Raw genomic sequence first — 25,629 nt, forward strand, 5'->3', positions numbered from 1 at the left:
AAACTCCAAATATGATACATGTATCCTTTCCTATAATGTGTTTTAATGAACCTTAAATGATTTTGTGATAAAAAAGGGAAATTCATAACAGCTTAAATATATCTTTATTTTATAAATTACATTTTTTTTTTTTTATAAAAGACAACAATACAAAGAAAATCACAGATCACAAACTGACCGCAAAGGTCTACTTTGCAGCATGACATTTATATATCATGCAAATATGCTTAAAAATTTGATCCAAAATGTAGTTAATTATAAATAAATTATTCTCACACACTGCAAAAGGAATCTTTTTAAAACTGTTTTTAGAGTCAAGTAGTAAGGATTCCTTGTTCTTGAATCTATACAAATCTACCTGTTTTAGAAATATAATAAATATCTAGCTTTACATAAGTTTGGTCTTGGTGTATTTTCAATGGTGTTGGAAACTTTCTATCCATTCAAGTAGTGTATCCAGCTCTCCGATGGCCTTGACTGCTCCTGCTGCCAGATCAAGCTGAAAGACAAAGGAAAGTTATGTTTTCTTTCACTTTATGTTCCGATTTTGAGGGAAAAGTCAGTAGAATTTGGGGGAATTTATTTAAATATGTTGAAATGTGTTAAACTGAGCCTCTTGTAGTATTTTCAGATCAAACAAAAGATTAAAAAAATATCTGTGGTGGCAAGTCTAGTTATTAGTTGTCCTGTCAGTAAATTACGTCTCTTACCTTGTCATACATGGTTTGAATTCCTGCCAGTTTTTGTTTGGCATCTTCACTGCACTCACAGTGTGCATTAGCATGCTTTTGGATAGAAACAAAGTGACATGATTAGATTAGTCTTCTCAAATCTTTCCAGAAACATCTCTCTATCCCTGTTGCTGTTGCTCCCACCTGCCCCTAATCCTCCAATAATATTCTAAAATACACAGAGCTTGATTTCATTTACAGTTGTTTATTCATACGTAGATAATCACAGCTTGCACGTCCATTCTTTCACAGACAGGTTTGTAGGTCATAGTTGGTAAAATGGAAAAGTCCCAAATATTGTAGCATACTAAATTTTTGGTCAAATTTCTTCTGCAGGGATTTCTGATGCCATTCAATTGCCTTTGACCTTGACCTTTGTAAAAAGATTTGCAAGTTACAACAGTGTGCGGGACTTTCCGATTTCTTTTCCCACCTGTCTTATGGTTGCAACAGTTTGAAAAAGCTTCTTTAACTAGTAGCGTTACATACACACACTCGCAGGTCCTTGGTGATACTGAAGAAGGAGTTGGCCAGTACACTGGTGGTTCTGCGATGTAAAGGATGACTGCTGCTGTAGTTGATAAAGACCTTATCCAGGTAGAAGTGAAGGAGCTGCCTGAGGAAACAGCAGCTTTCTGTAGCCTAATAATAGGGAAGACACATAAATCACCGTTTTTCTGACAGTAATATGTGGTACATTTTAATTGATCACTTAATTCTTCAAAAATGATGACGCTACAGGCCCTACAAAAAAGAGAATCGAAAAAAATGTTACCTGCATACTGTTCATCACGTCTTTTCTAAGTAATCTGATTCCCTTGTGGTCATCTCCTGAAATCTGTCAAAACACAAGATATTATCCGATTGCAGAACTTTTGTAATCACTACACAACCTCAAAGCCCAGATGCAATAAAATGAGGCCACCTTAAAAATGGCAATGTTTATGGGAATTTTCTGCTCTGTTTTTGCAAGGGATATGATTCGTCAGCCTGACAAAGAAGACACTGGCAGGAGTTTCCAGGGGTTAACTGAAGTATTCCTTTCGCTCTTTTTTTTTTGCTTTGTCATGCAAAAAGGCCATTGTTTTTCTTTTGATTTAGGCATGCAGAGTGGAAGAACTTAAAATAAATGAATAACCTGTTGGTTGACATGTCAGGCCTGTCAAGAAAATCCATTGACATCACCAATGATGTCATTGTTATGGAGCGAAATGGACTTGGCACATTTATGCAAGTTAAGCATATGTCAAACCACCACCAGCTATTATAACAGAAGGAAATGCTGTGACTAATACATGAATAAGGCTAGACTGTAAACGTGCTCACCATGCTTTGACGGATGTGCTGGAAGTGGTGCCTGAGTTCATGCGTGTGAATGTTCACTTTACAGCTGCCCAGGTGAAGCTCCCGACCCTGGGCTGTGTCCCATAGACCACACAGCATGGTGCATACAAACATGCTATATATGATGAACAAGTCCTTCATTCTGATTCTGACAGTTCAGCCTAGGACAAAAAAACAAAACCGCCAAACATGAGTATATATGTGCTACATAAATGGAATAATATATGTGCTATATCATTCTCATATAGGATCGAGTAAATATTCTGTATATCATTTATTATTACCTGGTGAGGTCCAAGGAGTGTTTTTCTTCACAGAATGATGTGCACCTCTGTATGGTGATGGCAGGTGCTCTTATAGTGGGACAGGAGGGGAATTTCGACAGGTATTCCTTGATTCTTTTCTACCTCCCATTACAGTAAGAGGAAGTGTCTGTCTTTGCAAGAATATTAATTCATCACTTTGGGAAATTGGCAGGAAGGGATGAAGGACTTCCGTTCAAACCGTTTATGACGTACATAATCTTGCTATACCTGTAGTGGCATGTTATACTGTGTAGTTGGGCAATTATATACATTATGCACTACCATTTAAAATTTGGGGGTAAGATTATGAGTTTTAATAATAATAATAATAATAATAATAATAGTAATAATAAAAATCCAGTAATATTGTGTGGTATCATCAATTTCTGTGATGGCGAAGCAAAATTTTCATTTTTCATTACTCCAGTATTCAGTGTAACATGATCCTTCAGAAATCATTCTGATAAGCTGACTTGATGCTTAATATTTATAATTACCTTCAGTTATGAAAACAGTTGTACTGGGTATTGCTATGTGTATTGTATTGGAAATTGATACGTACTGAAATAAGTTATTTTTAGAAAGTATTTTGTATGTGTATTTACATTTTAACAATAATCTTTATTAAACAATAACGAGGAAGAAAGCTTGCATACTGTTTTTACTCATTTTTTGGTTATTCTTTATTTAGCAGCCTTTATTACTCCACTTACCACAGGGACAGTCCCGCATGGATAAGGGGCTGTGTGATAACTGTCCAATTCATATCACTTCTGAAATTTAAATCTAGGACATTTAGTTTACTAGCTTTACCAACATCTCGGAATCATTGCATGTGAGTATTTCATCTGATAAAGACTGACTGAAAAGTCTGGAGTTTCCTTTCCAATCTAGTTCACATGAACAATTACAAAAATCTAATTTCCTCTTTTTTTTTTTCTTTTTTTTTCATATTTGACATTAAGTTAATTTGTTTTCATTTTTTTTTTAAAGTGGAAACTAATTTCTTCCTGACATTAGTGCGTTTTGTGAATTTTCTTTTTGTTTACTGACTATTTCCTGATCAACTGACCAGCTTTGCTTGACTTCTAAAGCATGTGCTCCAGTAGAGCACTGCTGTTTGGCTTCATTGAAAGGAAATAAGTTCAGACCTTTCTTGCTATGTTTCCTTATAATACAGGCTGTTTGTTTTCTTTTTGTCCTTCCTAACATCGGTTGCTCTGAATGACTGCCAATCAAACCTGTAATACTGCAATACCGGTAGCTTGTGCGAGGAAATGTCTTTGCCCTGTAAGGAAACATATTACATAAAATACTTGTTTGATTAATCATTGAAAATCTCAAAGATGTTGAAACACTAAATTCATCTGCAGTAAGTGAGCAATAATAGAACTGAAAAAACAGTAATAATTTATCATCACTGGATATTACTATAGAAAGTCCCTGGTTGTACTATTGCGTTATGTTATGTCATTCATCAGTAACATATATGGGAATCTGAAACATGATTTCAGTGGTACATCTCTTTTATCAGGTATAGCATTAAGCATTTAGAAAACTCAATATAAACTGCATCACTCAATATAATGTACAAAGTTCCCACAAGATGTCACTATAATCATAAAATAAAATTGTGCCATGTAAATTTGGCTTAAGAAAAGTTTATGTAAGAATAAAAGTGGTTCTTTGGTCACACTTACACTTAGTTATAAACTAACTATTAACTAAGAGTTTTGCCTCGGTTAACTTAATTACTGCTTAATGGTTAGTAAGGCAGTTGTTAAATGTAGGTATTTGATAGGATTAGGGTTTTGCAATATGGCCATCAAATGTAATATGCTAGTAATATGCATGCTAATAAGCAACTAGTTTATAGTGAGAACTGACCCCTAAACTAAAGTGTTACTTTAGTGAAAGATTCTTTTAAAGAACCCAAATTGGTTTTGCTATGGCATCTTTGCGAAAAACCTACTTTTAGAACGTTTAATTTTAAGAGTTTATAGTGAATTATACACTAAACCTGCTTGTCTTCTAGTTATATTATGTCATGTCACGTGAAGCATTGAATAAAGCAGGCGGATTCTACATATGACTTTTAAAAACAAGTCTGTTGAAATGGAGGGTTATTTTAATACATATTTATTTATATAGAAAAACTGACACAAGATAAAGGCAGGACTACACACAGTTCATTAAAAACACAGGCACATTAAGGGCATTTTCAACTACACAGTAGTTACATTATTCCCCCGTTTATCACTTTGCTTCGTCTTATCTTACTCTATACTACTTAATTGTAACTACGCTTGTTGTCTGTTGCACAGTCCGTCCGTTAATGTACCTTTATTTTTAGGGTTTAATTAATTCAGCTCAGCCATAGCTGCTGCTTCTGTTCTGTATAATCACATAGAAACGTTTCATGCAGAATACTCATGCTCAGTTGTATTCAAGGCAGGAAATTCAATAAATATGATACATTGAAAGGTTTTAGGTTACACAATGAAACATTCCTGAAAATAGAGGAAAAAAATGCATTGTTTAAAAATGCATTCTGTACTTGTTTTCTCCGGTACTGTTTGATTCAATCAGTACTGTCAAGTAGACAGGAAGGCCTGGCTGTGCACAGGCATGCTGCAATCTGTTCATCACTAAAACCATCTTATATTACTATAGCATGAAGGTGTCTGAAGCACATGATGACATCTAAGGGAACCGGAGGACTCAAGTGATTGCCATCCAGACGCAGGTATCTCAGTTTGGGTGCTCCGTTCTCATCATGCATGTTGAGAGAATCCGAGGGACAGATCTCAGTGCCGTTTACACCTGCAAAGACAAGTAAATGTGTTATTTTTGGAGAAAATGTTCTGTTGCACAATAACAAGTCAAACGGATGTACATACTCTCAATGTCGTTGTTGTTGAGATGGAGTTGCTCCAGCTCGGAGTTGAACAGGGGAATAGCACTCAGCTTGTTATGGGACAAGTGCAAATCCAACAGTGAGCTCACGTTGAACACCAACTTTGGAAGACCTTTGTCATTAAGCTGGTTGTAGTTAAGTCTCACAAAGGCCAGGTTTGTCAAATCCTTAAAGTAGCCCTGTGGAATCTCCTCAATGTTATTTCTGTCCAAGAACAGTTGGAAAAGGCTCTTTGGTATATTCACAGGCATTTTCCTGAGGATGTTGTGGGCCAGGTTGAGCTGAATCAAGTTCTTCAGATCTTTGAAGATGTTCTTGCCCAAGCTGCTGTCGCTGATCCTGTTGTGATGGAGATCCAGAAGCGCGAGATGTTCCATCTTGCTGAATGCTCCCGGAGGGATCTTTGATATTTGGTTGTGGCTAAGTCTAAGCTGCTCCAGACCGGCCGGCAAGTCATCAGGCACCTCCTTTAGCTCGTTCCTCTCCATGTAAAGGTAAAGGAGGTTTGGCAGCTTCTCAAACACATGTTTCTCCACTGAACGGATACGGTTGTTTCCCAGATTTATCCACTTAAGCTCAGTGCAGTTTTGGAAAGAGTCTGGGGTTACTTGGTCTATGTAGTTATTCTGTAGGTACAGGTAGTGGGTGCGGAACGGGATGATCGGGACCTTGCGGATGTTGCGGTTTTCACAGTACAGGGCATTTGGGTAAGATGATGGGCAGAAACACTCTCTGGGACAGTCTGGGAATTCAGAAGGAGGGCCTAGGATCGGAGGGGGAAAGTCTGTGGGTTCCTGGGGTTCGGGTTCAGACTTTGGGGCAGGAGAAGCAGGTTTCTTGGGAGCAGGAGGTTTCCTAGTGGTAGGCGGACGGACAGGCTTTGGTTTTGGTCTTCGCTGGCCACAGACATCCGTGATCAGAAGAAAGACAAGAAGAGAGCAGTATGCGAGCCCAGCTTTCATGGTCCTGAACAGAGAAGCAGCAAGAAAACGTTGTCATTGTGCTTTAATATCAGTTCATTCACAAATAAGGATTTTTTTTATTTATTAGCATTTAAATCTGCCATTTCTTGCCAACATAATATCACAAGATAAAAGTAATTAAAAGTCAGTATATTTAAATCCTGATTACAAATAGCTAAATAAGAGCACTATAATTTTAATGTAGGCTTTAAATTTTTTTTGGAAGAATTTGATGATTAATAAGAAGTCATATTGGCATCTCTGACTTCATTTGATTAAACTCATTGGTGTTTTGAAAAATAAATAGCACAGATTGAAACATTTTTTTTTATTTCTTTTAAAGTTCTACGGGAGACATGTGTGATGTTTCCGGGATTTTTAAACAAAGAAATAGAAACATAAATGAGAGACTTTGCTATGGAGACCGTTGATCAAGTCTGGCATGACAGAGCCACAGACTCTGAAGTTATTTTTGATGTCATCTTTGTCAAAGCACGCAGTCATGTACTCTTCCAGTTAGGCTGGATTATTATGACTTCTACAGACTCAAAAAAAGAAAGAAAAAAAAGCAGCTCTGGATTTACAGGTTTGTCTGCGCAGGGCTCCGATAAAGACTCTATTGTGCAACGTAAGACCTAGGAAAGAGTGAGTCTTAATGAGGGAAACATACAGTACTGGACACCCAGGGGAGCTTAGAGGAAACCAATGGCTGGAATAATTGCAGCGTTAGTATGCTATCTGCACCTATATGTGTCAGTCTTATTGAACAAATACCACTTTTGAATTGCTGATTGGTGGAACAGTGAAAACATTACATAATTTCTTTGAGGATTAATATATATATATATATATATATATATATATATATATATATATATATATATATATATATATATGCTTTTATAATTAAGTTAATTTACAGGCAGTACAAAGTATAAAAATGAGCCATGTAGCTTGATTTTATTTTCTGACAAAATGAAAACATTTTATTTGATACTTTTTTAATTTATATAACTCATATTTCAAAACTCATTATGTTAATTATGCCTCTCATTAGGCCAAATAGTCTCACTGAGGATTCTTTATCGGCTTCTTAACTCCTAAGTAATAACTATAAATGCTACAAAAGCTTTCCTAATTCATTATCAGTCTTTGTTGGACTTTAACTTTCTCATAAAAAAGGTTTTAAAGCTAGACTTCTACACGATTTTATGCCACATCTCCTTTGGTCATGTGAACTTTGACTATACTTGTTTTTTTGGCTCTTCTACTCTGGAGTTGCATATGTATTGGATCATTATCTTGATTATCTAACTGTGCTTCAGCTTTTATTTTTAGAGAAGTGCCCAGATGTTCTTTTTAGGAATGTTCTAACTTCTTATACAAAGCAGAATCCAGATTTTTTTTTTCTTTGATTCTTCAGGGTCCACATAATTTCATAAATGATTTTAAACCACTCTAGGAAAAAAAAAATTGGCAGGTTGACTTCTGGGAAGTGATCTCAAGTTGAAAATCATTGTTCTTACTATGGAAAGATATTTCCACTGAACCATAAAATAAACGTTGTAAAATAAACAGACAGATATATTTCAACATCTTTTTTTTCTGCTCTGAGCTCCCATCAGGAGCTTCCTTATTACTCTTTTATACCGTGCTTGTGAAAAACGTTGTGCTGGAAACTTGATGGTAAAAATGAGTGAAATTATATTAAGCAGATGAAGCTTTTGGGTTAAAATGTCTCAGATATGTAAACACTGTGATGCTTGTTCACACTGGTTTTCCTATTGTCAAATATTAGGTTTGATTTGATTAGATGGACCAGGCCCTTAAAAACATCCCTGTTGTACATCGTTTAGCCTAGATGAATCATTTCACTGGTGAAATTAGATATTTTATGCATCCTATACAGAGACTCACAAACAGGCACGAAACAAGGAGCAGGGCAGTCTGATGGATCACAATCAGATGTTTGGCTGAAAATTCCTGGCTTGGGTGTCAGCTGCATGGTCATGGAGAGCATGCAGCAGGGTTTAGGCCTCGAGAGAAAGGAAACCTGGGAAAATGTTGATTTGTTTTCTTCTCTTCTGCATGCCATGCTTTAGGTGGGGTGCAAATGAGATTGTGACCCTGTCTGGGCATTGATTTATTCAGAAATGTCGATTAACAAAGCTAAATAATATTTGTGACCATATAAGGAGATTTAGGTCATTACTAGGCATAAGACAAATGCATAATAACAAAAACATGTAATGAGTCAGTGCTGGAAAGGCTCAAAATAGGAGGGAACTGTTGAGTTTTAGATTTGTTTAGAGGTCAAAAAAGACGAAAAGAGGTCTCTGGGATATATTATTTCTGACCCAAGAGAATAATGGTTTTGAAACTGATCATACCAGAAACATTACACGTCTGCTAGCAGAAAGCCAACGAGAAAGCTTCTCCTGACATATCAGGTGCAAGATGATTAAGTTTGATGAATGTAAGAGATGCTAATGGAATCAGCACTGTTGGGTATTTTTATCATACTGTTTTCAACTGGTGTGGTACAGTATGTCTTAAAATGTACACACTAACAAGACTTTGATAAATCAGACAAGAGAATAGACCTGGACAGGTGGTCAAAAGACAGACAGGTGAACAATGCATAATTGGTGATTTTTTTATTGATTATATTTGTTTTTATTATTATTTTTATTATATTTATATTATTCCTATAATTAGTATTATAATTTATTGTTTCATTATTGTTTGACTATTTTATTAATCTATATTTAATTTATTTTAAATTTTTTGACTATTGGTTTAATTGTATTATATTATATATATATTATATATCTTCTAAACATCTAAGTATTAAAACTGAGAACAAAGCTTGTAAGAGAGTGTTTGCATGTTTTAGCACTGCAATCAGAGATGTTAATGTTAAAAATCTGGGCATTAATTAAGCTCTAGTTCGTGCACAAGTACCCAAAAGTACAGCCAAAGTAGTCATGCCATTATTTTCATAAGCTCTAACTAAACTGAATAAATGACACTTGGCTAAAGAATGCGGATTTTAGGACCAAATAAATGGCTAAATTCATGTGCTATTTATTGCAAGCATCCACAGATTTTCTGATTATTATGTATGTATTTATGTTGCTTGTCTCCTTTGAGACTGATTTATGGCTGTTTTGAAGAAACAAAACATTTCTTACCTGTTGCTGGTTCCTGCCCTCGTTTGATGAATCCGTCTTGCTGTCACTTCACTCTCACTGAGTTCTGCTCTCCCACCTTGCTTTCTCCTCCTCTCTCACTCTGTTTCTTTTCCCCCTCTTTCCTCCGTACTTCCCCTGTTCTCCTCTGCTAAGCAGGCTGCCTATTGGGTCTTTCCCTCTTTTCCTTGTGAAGGTCAACAGTTCTGTCTGCCTGCTCCGCCTTCAGGGAAAGTGGCCCAAATTAAATCGAAACATCCATCCCTTAACACTAGGATCTGTTCTCCCCTGCTGTACACACTGATGCATGTAAATGGGTGTGTATCGAGGACTACAGGGCCAGTGGGATGGGGTGGAGATCAATACAGAAAGCGTGGGGTCAGAATTCTTTCCATTACCATCCCATAGGAAAAATGTTTTGCTCATTGGTTGCTTTTCCTAAGCTCAGGAGACTTGAGATTCTCATATATCTCTCTCATTTTAGTATCAACAGCATTTCAGATGTTTCTCTTAAAGAAATTGAAGTAAACACAAATGAGACATGATAAATATTTGAGAAAAAAAGAGTCAAAACAGAGAATGTGGTGGAAGAAACATAGAATATCTCTTTATTGTCCTGCAATCTCTATCAAGACTACATTATAGGCAAGGCAAGGCAAGGCAAGTTTGTTTATATAGCACATTTAACAAAACAAGCCATTTTAAAACTTTTAAAATGATTAAAAAATTACTTCATTAAAAAAACAGTTAGAAAATGATTTTACATAAAAAAAAACTGTGAAAATATAGTGCAATTAGCTCAGCCATTGCACAGTGCTCTTTCAATAAATGCACAGCTTAACAGATGAGTTTCAAGTCTAGATTTAAATGTGACTAGTGTTTTAGCACATCTGATCTCTTCTGGAAGCTGATTTCAACCGCGGGCGTCAAACTAAAAGCGGACTCCCCTTGTTTTGTGTGAACCCTTGATTTTTCTAACTGACTCGATCCTAGTGATCGGAGTGGTCTGTTTATAGGTTTATATTCAGTGAGTCTGCAATATATTTCGGTCCAAGGTCATTTAGTGACTTATATATAAGTAAAAGTACTTTAAAATTAATCCTAAATGTAACTGGAAGCCAGTGTAAGGAACTGAGGACTGGTGTGATATGCTCAGATTTTCTGGTTCTAGTCAGAATCCTGGCAGCAGCGTTCTGGATGAGCTGCAGCTGTCTAATGGTCTTTTTGGGAAGGCCAGTGAGGAGACCATTACAATATTCCACCCTGCTGGTGATAAAGGCATGAACAAGTTTCTCCAAGTCTTGGCTGGAAACAAAACATCTAATTCTTGCAATGTTTTTTAAATGATTGTATGCTGATTTAGTTACTGCTTTGACATTAATACTGAAACTAAGGTCTGTCTCCAGAATCACACCAAGATTCCTGACTTGATATTTAGTTGTTTGACCCCTAGATTCAAGGAATGCATTCACCTTTCATCAATGCTTTGGCAGAGGGAGTCAATGGGGCTAGAATTGAGCGGTGCAAGAATTGAGCCTTGTGGGACTCCACATGTCATGGACGTCCACTTAGACTTATGCTCTCCCAGACTCACATAATATTCTCTCCCTTCTAAGTATGACCTGAACCATTTGAGATGCATCTCAGAAAGCCTGACCCAGTTTTCCAGTCTCTGTAGAAGTATGTAATGATCGATAGTGTCAAACGCAGCACTGAGATCTAGCAGTACCAGTCACAATTTAAGCGAATATCATTTATTATCTTAATGAGTGCTGTGATGCGGTCGAAAACCAGATTGAAAATTGTCCAGGTATCCATTTGAGTTTAATTATTTGTTCAGCTGATCAAAAACTACCTTTTCTATAATTTTGCCTATAAAAGGAAGATTACATATTGGAATATTTTAAACTTTCTAACCTCAGGAGACTTGTGATTCTTATGGATTTATCACCCCCCCACCCTTATTTAGTATCTTTCAAGTACTTGACTTGATGCACACTTTGTAAAGTTGTTAAGATCTCTTCTAATGCATCACAGGAGACAAATATGAGACCCCCAGATTATTTAGCTAAAGAGAAAAATCTAAGCACAGTGTGTTATGTTCTTGAGATCTCAAATTAAAACTTTTGAGGAGACAAATGTGAAAGATCCAGAGTCTTTAGCTAAGGAGAAAAATCTGAGCACAAAGTGTGATGTTGACTAAATTTATTCTAAAGCTTTAAAAGAGTCAAATATGAGAGACCCAGAGTCTATAGCTAATAGCTATAGCTAGAAATGCCTGTGCACAGTCTGTGATGTTGTTGAGATCTCTTCTAAAGCTTTAAAGGAGAAAAATATGAAACCACCTTTAGACTTTAGACTAGGAGAAATATCTGAGCAAAGTGTGTCTCTAAGGCTTTAAAGACCATTGTGAGAGTGTAAGAGTTTTTGTCTCAGGAGACAAGTTTGAGAAGCAGGAGACTCAAACAAAAATCTCCATTCAATGTTAAAGTAACCTAATTTCTGTCTAGGAGAAATATTTGAGATGTTAAAGAGATCTCACTTTTGATTTTTCTTTCTTATGGGCATCCTCTGCCCGATCACGTGGATCCTTTGGATACTTCATCAAAATCATGTGCTTTTTGTTTAGTTTAGAACCACAGAGTACTGGACAGCTTCCTTTTTTCTTTCTTTCTTTCTTTTCCCCCTTCTTTTCTTGCATACTTGGGTGATGTATCCCTGATTTTCTCTGAAGTAAAAAAAAAAAAAAAAAAAAAAAACATGTGACCTGCCTTATTTAGGATTGTCTGACTTTTGTGATTCCAAGTGCTGTAGGTTTTAGGTAATCTCTCTCAGACTTACATTTCTCTCTTTCTTGTGCTTTCAGAGAGCTGCATCTGCAGAGTGGTGACATGATTTTGAAAACATGGTCATTACTCCCATTGAATCCTATTTATCTCCTTCACTTACAATTGCACATTTACACTGCGAGGTCAGGCCCATGCTTATATTTTAAACCTAAAAGGACTTCAACATCTGGAGTAACTACATCTGTTATATATGGTGTTTTAGAATTGTAAGTCCTTTACAGGTTTTAAAATGACTGTTTAGTGTTGTCTTCACCTGAGATCACTGGCAATGTCCCAGACTTGCACATATGTGCTTAATTAGAATCATACATTCCTGGGCTGTAATAGTGGTCAACTTCATTCAGGGATTGATTAGAGCTCTTAAACAGCCCAGAGACCTATACAGGCCCATAATTATCCAACACAAATAACCCCTATATCAGCTATCACATGCGCATAGTAATAATCATGATTTTTAATCAATATATTTTTATAATGAAAAGATGAGAACCTTTGCAGTTGTGTGATACAAAGACACATTGTGATGAATGAAATAGCATTTACAGTAAAATGTCACAATTGTAGGGCCCTGATTTAACGATCTGAGTGCATTGTCTAAAGTGAACAGCACAATTGCATTTGGAACATGTCAGAATCCACTTTTGCTGGTTGGATGGGATGGGAAAGGATGGGAAAAATGGTTGGTGCGCCCGGTGCTTCTGTGCATCCCTGTGTGTGTGTGTGTGTGTGTGTATATATATATATATATATATATATATATATATATATATATATATATATATATATATATATATATATATATATATATTTATTTATTTATTTTTTTTCATATGAGATATGATGGTCAATAAAAAAGGACACTTACGTATACAGTACAGACCAAAAGTTTGGACACACCTTCTCATTCAAAAAGTTTTCTTTATTTTCATGACTATGAGTCACACTGAAGGCATCAAGGGCTATTTGACCAAGAAGGAGAGTGATGGGGTGCTGCGCCAGATGACCTGGCCTCCACAGTCACCGGACCTGAACCCAATCCAGATGGTTTAGGGGTGGGCTGGACCGCAGACATAAGACAAAAGGGCCAACAAGTGCTAAGCATCTCTCGGGGAACTCCTTCAAGACTGTTGGAAGACCATTTCAGGTGACTACCTCTTGAAGCTCATCAAGAGAATGCCAAGAGTGTGCAAAGCAGTAATCAAAACAAAAGGTGGCTACTTTGAAGAACCTAGAATATGACATATTTTCAGTTGTTTCACACTTTTTTGTTTTGTAAATAATTCCATACATAATTCCACATGTGTTAATTCATAGTTTTGATGCCTTCAGTGTGAATCTAAAATTTTTATAGTCATGAAAATAAAGAAAACTCTTTGAATGAGAAGGTGTGTCCAAACTTTTGGTCTGTACTGTACATAAATCATAAGTTCCAGTTCAGCACTTTCTAAGTAAACACATTGGGACACATTGAATTACTTTCATATTGTATTTTTCTCTGTTCCTTTTGTTGATGAATTGTGATATGTGAAGAAGTGTCTCTGGTGCTGGTCTGTTTTTAGGAAGATCACTTTCATATGTTGTGAGATCTTTTGTTAGGGTGTTGTCCCTTTTAATCTCAAATCCTAAAACTCATTCACTCTAACTGAGTGTTTGACATAATGAATAATGTTTAGAATGGCCTTACTATTCAGCCACAGGCTGGTCTCTCTCAAACCTCATTACATCAGTGTTATAATGGGTGAGTTTGTCCATGTGTCATGATGGTTCTTACTGAGCACAGTACATGAGTCATTGTTACATTTACTCTGATACCTTGTGAGATCATTTAGGTCAGATTTTGTGCATGGCACAACATTATATCTCTGCCAAGACTGTATTATTTAAGCAAGTATCATTGTCATCTGGGGCAAACCCAAAGTTTGTTGTTAATTAAAAGTAAAAGGCTGGAAAGGGTGAAACTGGAGTACCCTTTTGGCAAGGAAATGACTTTCCTTCCTCTTACAGCTTACATTTATTTGCATATCAAGCTTAATTGCATGCTTTGAGATTTATTGTCAAGAGCTTAATTGTTTGGCACAGAGTATACAACACCCAAGGTTGGTCATACGTATGTTGCAAAGTTGAACAGACCGTGCGCATCTTGAAGCAAGTTCACTCACATTGTTCTTCTGATATTGCTAAGGTGTGTTAGATTTAGTTCGTCATATGCTTGGCAGATGATTGTGTGTGTCTGATCTGGCAGTCTTGCCATCTGGGTTGATTTTATCAGAGAGACACTAATGATTGACAAATGTTCAAGCTCAGACGCACTGTATGTGTGAACATCACAATCATTGGGGTACGGCTTATGCTTCCTATAATGACATAAACGTGCATTTAATTTTTATTTCATTCTACATCATGTTTACCAAACCATCAAGACTTACTCCTTGTAAGTCTGCAACCCAGAACAAAGTTTGGGACCAGAAGAAGATGCTTGGCAATGTGTCACAAACAGTTTTACCCCCCAGCTGTTTCCTCTGTGTTTATATTAATAAAGCGTCAGACTGGTAATGCTGTTGCTGTGGCAATCATGAGAATTTTGATGATGTTTATGGGGTTTGGTTGATGTAATCAGACTGGGATTCATTAGGATCCTTGCTTACCAAGCTATTTCTCCCACCCAGAGTGCCGGAGACCAATAACCACCAAACTTGGCAAACCCTCTGGGTAGAGAATGCGAACTCAGCAAAATATCAGAGCAGTCTCATACTGTATATGAGTAATTGCTCCTTAAGGGTTAATCAGACTGGGTTTTTCTGGGAAGTGGTCCAAGTAAATAAAGCTAGAGCTCATTACCTGCTCCATTCATAACAGAATGTGTGATAATGCAGCAGGATCATTGCATGTAGATCTGGTATATGTTAGAGGTTAAATTTCATTTATAGATTATTATGCTGCAATTATTGTGTATTATTTAACTAATACATGAAAATAGTCCCTAGCTGGGGAGTATTTTCAGGCTCTGCATAATATCACTGCAACTGCTGCACTCATGGTATGGCTGCAAAGTTTCTTGATTATTACGCCGGAATGAGAGTATAGTTCCTAGCCATATCGTCCTAGAAAATCACAACTTTCCATTTTCCATCTGTCTTAGTACACAATGTAACTACAGAAGAGTCAAGTTTTGTATAGGAAAAATATAGAAACTCTTTGGTCATCTTTGAGCAAGATGCTAACGGTGTAATCAGATTCAATTATCTATGCTAAACTAAGCTAAAAGTGCTACCGTCAGACCCGGAAAACGACTGAATGGATTTGAAAACAGTAAAACTCAACTGTTTAACTCGGGGAGTTGGAAAAATTAGCCTATTTTCAAAAAAAGTAGAGAGTTCCTTTAAGTATCTGATTTATTCTGATTATTGTTAGAGTATACTGTGGCTTTCTTTGTTATTATTTTCAGTGGCAGAGCAAAAATATACGGAGCCCCACACATGACATGCAAGAAAAAATACATAAATTGTGCACACGCTTTACTAATACTCGATTTACTATTGTGTTCCCTCGATTTGCTAAATTGTGCACACAAGGGAACGAATTAGTAAATCGTGCGGACAATTTATAAATCAAGTGAACGAAATAGTAAATAGAGGAAATGCAATAGTAATCGTGTCGTGTGCACGTTTTAGTACATTGAGGGAATGAATTTGTAAATCGTGCACACGATTTAGCCTACAACTGTTTCCTGCATGCCATGTCCGGGGCTCCGTAAAAATAGACAAAATATGTCTTAATATGTAAGTTACTCTATGTTTACTTAAAATATAAATATAAAAATAAAATATATATAAAAAAACATATCATAAATGCAGTTGCACTGCTTGTCTGAATATCATATCAGTCAAACAAAATGGATGTTTAGGTGGAGTACAACAAACTAACAAATCTAAAAAACAGTTCAGTTTCAGTCAGTTTTACACTGTGGAAGGGATAACCAGAGACAACATTTCTAGAAGAATGCTGTTTTGCTTTGTTATGAGCCTGTTTGGTCCTGGGACTTTTTCCCAGTGAGAAAAGAAGTGTTGCTACTGCATTGCCTATAATGGCTTCAATCAAAAATCTAAATTAACAAACAAACAAACAAATCCAAACAATCTGAATAGGTTGTGTTTGATTGTTTCTTGTGTTAATTGCATATTTACTTTGGACTGATTTTGTATTGATGTACATTTTTAGTATGATATTCTTTGGGCCAGATGGATGAACTGACCTGATGTTTTTGTCTCAAGTATTGAAGATACAGGATACAATAATTGACTGATTTATATTGGAACATAAATGGTTAATACATTGATGTGGATTTCTAGTTATTTGATTAAGTAAAGAAAGATTGTATTTATTGGGCCTGTATGGCATTCAATACATGTTTAATTACCGTCATAGGCAGGTCCCCTGTAGGGCCCCTGTTTCTGAGTCTGTAGTGGGACCACCTCTTCCTTCTTAGGTGAAATTAATCTGTCTTTTGCCTCACTAATGACTTCACCATAACACAGCTGTATATTATCATTACCCATGAGCCTCTAAAGAAAACTGACTGGCTGTGTTTAGACTGGTGTATGTATTTCATACCTGAAAATGCTGTACATTTTATTTATCCTCCTGCTTCAAACTCTTTGTGCTGTCATGGCTATTCTAATCCGGAATGTAGGTTCAAAACAGGCTGATCTGCGGCTGCTCAGCATTTGCAAAAAAAAAAAAAAACCTCCTAGAGGGAGTTACGGCATCTTGAACACATGGTCCATTAACTTGCAGCCTTTTAGATATGGAGCAGTTTTTGTTTGGATTTATAGATCAAACATAGGTTTTTAGGGAAATTATTGTTGATCCAACTATAAGTAGCACTTGTGACAGGACTGTTGTGCAAAATGATAGTTTAATTTGAGCATTATTGTGCTATTTACTTTTTTATTTTCTTTTGGACTGGCGAGAATGAGCTCTTCTGTTGAAAATGTTGTGGTCGACTTTACTCTCTTATATGTCTACCGTGTCCTAAGTTTGGTTAGTTAACCTGAATTAACAGCAACCAAATATGACAGTGTTAATATATCCATTGTACTGAATGAGTAACATTATACAAGAAACAGAAGACACCAAGGCATATCATTCTCTATCATTGCAACATTTCTTTTAGAGGTCATTTTTGGTTTGGCTAAACTAATTTTGCTCAGGGATACTCACTGAGGGACCTGCAATTGTTCTTTATGACACACAATAATATGATTGTGTCCAAAGAGTGATAGTCCAGAAGTGCTTTTCACAAAATACTTTGTCTTTGTCATAGACATTGTCTTATGCTCTTTGATTAATTCACATAGAGGATGTAATCATTTTTGTAGTGTGTTCAGCCTTGGCAGAAGCAATATTCCTGACAGCATTGATAGTAGTGCAGTGCAGTGTACTAAGATGGACATTGTGAATATCGCTTTTCTTTCATGCCACAATTGCCAGACCTGAACATGCAGCAGAGCTGTGAGATATTATATGATATGAAAATGAATTTCAGTTCCAGTTCAGCTCCATCAAATTCCAGTTAAAACAAACAGAGGAAACTCAATCTAAACTACTGTAGAAAACAAATGAAAATAGTTATAAATGACAATATAATTTGACACAAAGGGCTTTTATTTTGATTGGAATCTTAGAACCTCACTTTTAAGTGTTGGGGGAAAATATATTAAAATTTTACAAGAGGTGCCACTGTGATGGATTAATGACTTTATTTCCAGACTATAGGTAACAGACTATAAGTACTGTTTAAAAGTTTGGGGTTGGTAAGATTTTGTATTGGTTTTTGAAGTTTCTTATGTTCACCAAGCATGTATTTGTAAAACAAAAAAATACTGTATAAACAGTAATATTGTGAAAAAATACAATTTAAGATCACTTTTCTATGTTAATATATTTTAAAATTTAATGTATTGCTGCGATGGCAAAGCCAAATATTCAGCGGCAATGACTTAAAAAAAAAATAAAACTTTGAACAGTAGTCTCTATCCACATGTTTAACAGTCTGATTATTTCTAATTACTGTATATACTTAGAACATGTGAAGTCAAGACTAGAACAAGGAGAAAGACTTGTCTTGCATAAAAAATCAAATATGAATGCTCATATACAGTACATCCAGAGTAAAAACAGCATTAATAAATACTGTTGCATATAAAAACAGTATTAAAACAGTAATAGTAAGACCATTTATAGCATTCTTCAAATTCAAAACATCAACACCTCGAACACTGATCAGTTTATTCTGCTGTCATGTTTTCTAATGTACTCTAAATATACATATGTGTTATAATATAGTATATCATTGCATGTGTGTATTTTAACGTTTTCAGAAAGCCTAAACATTTAGAACTGCTTAAGACATTGACAGCTTATATCAGATCAAATATAAATGTTATGGAGGACACGTAGACAGAACACCCAATCAGGGGGCAGCTTGTGATACTCCAATTTATTACCGTCCAGCCTCAGAATCTTCATACGTGAATAAGATGTGGGTCCTGTTGTCCTGCAGAAACTGCTTACAGTGAACTCTGGAAGACATAACAGATCGGGAATTTAATTGGCGCGCAGCGTCATGTGTTTGCTATATATAAAAACATTAAAAAACATAAAAACTTGTGTTTGCTATATATATATACATTTTACATATTTTCATATTTGTCCCACTTGGTTTTCATAGTAAGTTACTTTATCAAACAGGTGAAGATTGTTAAGCTGTTTGCTACTCCCAACTCTCTGTCCATCTGCTTTGAAGTATTGGCACTGCTTTACCGCTTCCACTATTTACTGAAGACAGAGATAGCAATGAGGTCAACATATTCAGCCATTGATGTGACATGCTGCTTCAGAGAATTGGCAGCAGACATGAATCCTTCACTGGATCACACACCAGTCAAACGGCAGCCTTCATAAACAGGAGGAGCTGATTCCCAGTACCGTGTAAAGAAGTTACAGGTGTGCTGCCATTGGCACCTTCAGTGTTAGTGAGAACACAAGAGAAAACCTGTAGTGGGCAGATATACTGACTGAGATGCTAGCATAATAGTTAGGCATCTGGCTGTCAATGCTAGGCTTGTAGTTCATGAGTCTTAAACTGAAAGACTATAATTTATCTGTGGTGGCTTTAAGACTTTTCTCAGCACAAAGAATCAAAGACCAGCAATAGAAGATCTATGAAAAAAAAACAAAAAACATATCGTCTCCACCCTCAGACTGGAGCCATTTGAATGAGGCTGGTCAATACATTCTCTATTACATTCTTTCCATTTGCTTTCTGAAGGTAGATCCGACAGGTTGTTTAACCGTTTCCTAACCTCCACTTCTAGATTATAATATTATGCCGATTATAATATATCATTCCTCTGTTCTATAATTTTTAACAGTGGCTTGTGAATAATTAGAATATCATACTTAATTTTGAGCTGGTAAACCACTGTTATTGGCACAAGGCTTTATTGTGTGGTTCAAAGTCATGAATCATTACCATTGCCTGAAAAAAAAAAAAGAAAAAAACGTCTGCTGAAGTCTTTGCTGTCCACCAGAGGCACAGCTCTTGTAACTAAGCTCAGCGTGCTGCTGAGGAGGAGGGGGAGAGAACAGACTGTGCTTTAAGCACATGTGGATTCCTTTTGGAGTATTCACAGATGTTCTCAAACCTTCCTTCTTCTCTCAATCCTTTGCTTTCAGCTAACCTACTTTTTGGAGTCAACTTGCGTCTCTCCAGGATGTGTCTGTCTGCAAACATGTTGTGACAAACACATTAAAGAGCGGGAAAGGGGCAAAGGGAGAGTGAGGAGGGAAAGTTTGTTATTTCTCTTCTAAAATCCTGTCACATTTTCCGTCATTTTTCCCATGGCCCATCTGGGTCTAAATGTTGTGTCTCTCATGCCAGGGATTACTTCATCAGCCAGAGAACACAGCTTTATTCTGTAAGACCGTTGATCAGGGCACAAACATTTGAGCATTTCTCAGTTACGCGTTTGGCAAGCTTACAAATTTGTGTTTAGCATACCAGGAAGATTTGTGAAGGATTTATAATTGAATTTAAAATGTTTCTTAAATTTCAGTACTGTATGCAAATGCTGTAGAATGCAGAATTGTCATTGGGATTTAAGTATAATTAAAATAAAGTGAAATTCAAGCCTTGTCTAAACATTTTGAAAGTTGAGAAAAGTTAATGAATGTACAGACCAAGATAGATTCCCAAAGTCGAGTGTTTCAATTCAAATTCAGATAATGCTAGTTCTCAAACGATAATGAAATTGTGTAGTTTGCCACATTGCAGTGATTTTGTAGATCAGAACCAATCCATGGTTTCCTGAAGTCTGCCAGCAGTGCTTTATTTCCACCATAAACATCTTGTCTCTAGAAAACCTGCAGTAAGATTTAAGTGTCATATTCTCTCCAAGTTCTGTTGGAGCAATTTGCAGATAGCTTTGTTTATGTAACATCAGCACGAGAATGTCTAAAAAATAAGGTTCTCTGTCTTGTGTCTATTCACAGTTATTCAGTCATCAGACTTGGCATGAAACGCTTTCATGGACTGAAAATTTTCCTGTGTCACGTTGAAATTTAACAGCGCTGTTTTCTCCTCAGTGCAGTGCTAAAGAACAAACCTCAGTGCTTTTGTATGTGAAAAATCGAGAACCTTGCATCGACTCACCTTGGATATTGTTAACCTCAAGGTAGAGGTACTGAAGGGTGGTGGGAACTGTTGGGATTTCTGTCAGCTGATTATATGAAAGATCCAGCTCTACCAGAGATGTTAGGTTAAATGCACCAGGGTCAAGCCCTTCATTCCTCAATTTGTTGTGTCCGAGCCGTAGATAACGGAGTCCATTAAAACCATGAAGACTATTTCCCATCAGGCCAGTCAGAGAGTTGTTGAAGAGGTAAAGCTGCTGGACAGATGGAGGCAGATGTTTGGGGAAAGTCTCCAGGAGGTTGTGACTAAGATCCAGGAGGTTGAGGACTCCAAGACCTGGTGAAGAACATAACAGATAGACTTAACACAAGAGTTGATTAACTTTGTTTTCTGTTAACTTAATACTTCCTGATGAATTATATAGAGGTGCACAATGTATCGGTCAGAGTATCGGTTATCAGATTAGGTATTATAGATTTATTGTATTGTATTTTATTTATTTATCAGTGTTGGTTGATTTGGATATTATGCATTCTCAGTTACTATTTTTTTGTTACATTAAGATTACATTTGCCAACATTTAAACCTCAGTTTAAAGCTAATACTTTTAAAAGCAATCTTTAGCAAATCTCAAAATAGTAATTTCATATAGTCGATGTATAATGTGAAGCCTTAATTCACTTGTAGCATTTAGAATGATTGAAGTTTTAGTGTTTCATTTGAAAAACATTTAGACAAATACATTTTTAAAATCGACCATTTATCAGTTATCGGTCATAAAAAATACTTTAAATACTGGTTTATTGGTACCAGTCAGAATTTTAATATCAGTGCATCTCTATATTAATTTTTTTAAATGTGTTGGAAAAATGTAAAAACCAATGAATACCTTTCAAGTCACCCTCTTCAATAGTCTTCAGACGATTACCTTGTAACAAAAGTAAAGTTAAATTTTCCAGATTTTGGAAAGCACCTGCAGAAATCTTTTCGATGTGATTATATGCGAGTCGCAGCTGCTTAAGTCCTCTAGGCAGTCCGACTGGCACCCTTGTCAGACTATTATTATTTATGAAAAGATTTACCAAGCGGGTCAGATTGAAGAACAACACATCATCCAGTTGCTCACTCAGTATCTGATTGTGATCCAAGATCAACCAGCGTAAGTTGGTGGCATTGGCGAATGCTCTGGATCCAAGGATCATAATGCTATTCCCTTGGAGAAACAGGTATTGTGTGGGGGACGGAAGGCCAGAGGGAAGCTGGATAAGGCCCCTGTGGTCACAATAAATGGCTGTTGGCCACTGGATAGGACAATCACATTCCAAGGGACAACTTTGTGTGTTCACAGCACGAAACCAGCCGGGATCCATCCGATCTTTCAAAGTCAACACACTCGGCTCTCCCAAAAAACGGTTGATCCAGAGTGGTACACCTCCATAGTCCAGTGTGAAGGCCCGAGTCGACCCACACACTGAGAGTAACAAGAAGATTGAGCTGATATCCATTTGTCTGCCTGCCTAAATGAAACAGAAACAGCATATGACTTAGAACCCTTAATAGAGAACTTTAAACATTGATACTTTGAACCCTTGATGGAGTTTATTTTTCTAAAAAAAATAAATTAGCTTAATTTCACCTACAGTAATTGCAATAAATAAAAGCTTCCACCCGTACCTCTTAGAGAAAGATACATAAAAACATTTAGCTTTTTTGTAAGTTACAACAGCAGAGCTTTTGCTTTCTTATTTAATTATATTAATGTTCCAAATACAACTTTGTCTCTATAATCTCTATTTCTCTATGTCAATATGCAAGAGGCTAAAAATGCTACTAATGCAATTTTTTTCCATTCTCTTTCGCCACGTTACAAACACATGCATCATCTACGTATGTGAGAGGAATGTGCATACCTTAAGCCTCTCTTCCCCGACCAATTTGAGTAAAAAGAGCCTCTGAGCGGTCGATTTGTCGAGATTATCTCTGTAGACGTTTAAACGGGGCAACCTGAAGACTTTTGCCCGGCTACTGAAACATTCCTCAGTCAGCTATGGCCTTTTCTTCCATACAGCTTATTCTCACTCCTTTTTTTCCAACCTGTCTCGGAAGCTTATGGTTTGAGTCTAACCACTGCACAACATTTGTTAGAAACATGTGTGCTGGCAGAGCAGAAAGGGCAATCTTTACAAACAAAGCAGATGTGATTGAAAATCGTTTAGACTTAATATCATCACATAATGTGTGGATAGAAATCCTGTTGTTGATTTAATGGGACTTTCTCCTCCAGAGCTTGATTTTGAGTAATATACAACTGATGCTAAATCATATGTTAATGCTTATGCAAACCACATACTGTAAAATAAACAGCCTCAGGCCACTGAATGATGATCTGTAATATCACGTCATTGAGCCTGTGAGAAAGGGGAGTATGTTTGAAGGCTGTGTATTTTCTTTTCGCAGACATGCCCTGTAGAGCAGTCAGCTCTGGAACATCTAGCACAGAGAGCAATGGTTACATTCAGACAGCTGGAGTGGGCCTGGGGAGCCAAACAGACCCTGTTCAAGTAGGAGAGAAGAAAGGAGGGGGAGAGAAAGAGAGAGAGAGAGAGAGAGAGAGAGAGAGAGAGTAGTTTAGTTAAGATAACTTCAAAGCCCTTCCACAGGGATGAGACAGTGTTTAGGTCTATGAAGCTCTGAAAAGTAAGAGTGCCCCCTAGCACTCAAAATAACCATAACAATCACAAAAGCAAGGTTATGCTATTAACATTATTTTATACTTAATGCTTTAAAATAATATTTTCTTTTATCATAGAATTACATTGTTTAATATATAATTTTAAAAGCTCTCTGTTTTGTGTTAATTTTTTTTTTAAAAAAAGCAAATTGTAACCATTTTTACACTTTTAAATTATTTTTTTATTTAATTTAAATTTTAAATTATTCTTTTAGAATATAGTCACTGTCGTGGCTTAATGGTTAGAGAATCGGACTTGTAACCCAAAAGTCGCAGGACTGAGACTCGTTCCCGGCAGAGACTGTAGTTTAGGGGAGTGAAGTGCTTTGTCCTATCCTCAATACCACAACTGAGGCGAGACCCTTGAGCAAGGCACCAAACCCCAAACTGCCATCTAGGCACCACAGTAAAAATGGCTGCCCACTGCTCCATGTGTGGCTCCATGTGCTTGTTCATGTTGTGTGTGTGGTGGTACCCAAGAACAAGCAGCACAGTTGTGGGCAAAATGGTTGATTTATTCTTCCATCAAAACACAAACAAAAATGTTATTCAAATCCACGGGAGCAGATGTAACAAAAGTCTAGTCCAACATAATCCATACAGCTCAACTAAAATAAAGGAAAAATAACTGAATTTAAACAGGCCTACAAAAATAAATAAATAAATATCAGCCCTTCTAACAAAGTCTGCCAGTCAAGCAGACCATGATCATTTAACCAACTTTTGTTGCTTTCAGCAGTGTGGACAGGTGGCAAATCCTGCTGGAAAATGAAATCAGCATCTTCAAAAAGCTGGTCAGCAGAAGGAAGCATGAAGTGCTCAAACATTTCTTGGTAAATAGGTGCAGCGACTTTGGTTTTCAAAAGACACAATGGACCAACACCAACAGATGACATTCCACCCCAAATCATCACAGACTGTGGAAACTTAACACTGGACTTCAAGTAACTTGGGCTATGAACTTCTCCACCCTTCCTCCAGACTCCAGACTTACATTATAATTTAGAGATGCACCTGTACACATCACGTCACTTTTTTCACGGAAAATGTAATATGGACCACAGTGATAGTTCAAATTTCACCTCTTTAAGGAATAATTTTTTCAATTGTAAATTCTCAAGAAAAAGTTTTTAAATCATCAGCCATAATTTTGGTTACAACTATATAATGTATAACCACCAAAATGTTAACATCTAACATTGTTTAAAAAATGTAAACATTAAATTTCAGTACATAAAAAATATATATATTGTTCATTTAAATTATATAAATGAAATACAAAAATAATGTTTAAACCCCTTCCCAGAGTCCTTTGAATTTTCTTTGCAGGTTAGTTTGCAGTAGTTTAAAAAACTGACTTAACTCTGAACGTATTGCTTTGAGCTTGAGCTGGAGTGTTTTTGAAGGGGTGTTTATGTTATTCTCTTCCCTGAAACACTGTAGACTGCCACTGGCTGCCAGATTTATTTTCCATCTAAAACAGAAGGGAATGAAGAAAACTTCCAGTGCTTTTTGGAATTTTATTTTGTAACCTGGCTGACTGCAAAAAAATAAAATAAAGAAAATAAATATGTATTTTTTTTTATTTAACATGCAATAGGGGATCCACCTAATTACATAACTGTACTGCAGAGCTTGGAATGAAACAATGGAATCAAATCTTGTTTCTATATTATGTAGGGTTAAAATAATCAGTGCCTGGATCTCTTTCAGTATGCATCCATAGTTTCTTACACTCATCTTCTCCTTCATCTCTATTACTTCCTCACTCTTCTCAATGTTTTCTCCACAAGTTTGCATACAATTTCCAGTCAGCATAATATCTATTTACACTGACAACCAGTCAAAACACTGCTCATATGTGTACAGTGTGGTTTGCGTTTGCATTTTCATAAGCATGCACC

The 25,629-nt window shown here is 36.4% G+C and overlaps 3 protein-coding genes across 3 annotated transcripts; all 3 read right to left on the reverse strand.

The window, feature by feature from the left end:
• Positions 1 to 333: 333 nt before the first annotated feature.
• il19l (interleukin 19 like) lies at positions 334 to 2,409 on the reverse strand. The gene is made up of 6 exons (XM_026221366.1): positions 2,360 to 2,409; positions 2,058 to 2,236; positions 1,507 to 1,569; positions 1,221 to 1,373; positions 711 to 785; positions 334 to 499 (listed from the first exon to the last, which is right to left on the reverse strand). Exons 2-6 carry the CDS (start codon positions 2,214 to 2,216, stop codon positions 416 to 418), a joined length of 534 nt encoding a protein of 177 aa, XP_026077151.1. The 5' UTR covers positions 2,217 to 2,236; positions 2,360 to 2,409; the 3' UTR covers positions 334 to 415.
• Positions 2,410 to 4,489: 2,080 nt separating this feature from the next.
• On the reverse strand, positions 4,490 to 9,710 carry prelp (proline/arginine-rich end leucine-rich repeat protein). The gene is made up of 3 exons (XM_026221364.1): positions 9,454 to 9,710; positions 5,281 to 6,263; positions 4,490 to 5,203 (listed from the first exon to the last, which is right to left on the reverse strand). Exons 2-3 carry the CDS (start codon positions 6,257 to 6,259, stop codon positions 5,040 to 5,042), a joined length of 1,143 nt encoding a protein of 380 aa, XP_026077149.1. The 5' UTR covers positions 6,260 to 6,263; positions 9,454 to 9,710; the 3' UTR covers positions 4,490 to 5,039.
• Positions 9,711 to 17,965: 8,255 nt separating this feature from the next.
• Positions 17,966 to 23,175, reverse strand: LOC113055699 (lumican). Its single transcript, XM_026222090.1, has 4 exons — positions 22,905 to 23,175; positions 21,884 to 22,511; positions 21,013 to 21,330; positions 17,966 to 18,880 (listed from the first exon to the last, which is right to left on the reverse strand). The coding sequence occupies exons 2-4, from the start codon at positions 22,497 to 22,499 to the stop codon at positions 18,729 to 18,731; spliced, it is 1,086 nt and encodes a 361-aa protein (XP_026077875.1). The 5' UTR covers positions 22,500 to 22,511; positions 22,905 to 23,175; the 3' UTR covers positions 17,966 to 18,728.
• Between the last annotated feature and the right edge of the window lie 2,454 nt (positions 23,176 to 25,629).

Source organism: Carassius auratus, chromosome 36, assembly GCF_003368295.1.
Source record: "Carassius auratus strain Wakin chromosome 36, ASM336829v1, whole genome shotgun sequence".
Classification (NCBI taxonomy): Eukaryota; Metazoa; Chordata; class Actinopteri; order Cypriniformes; family Cyprinidae; genus Carassius; species Carassius auratus.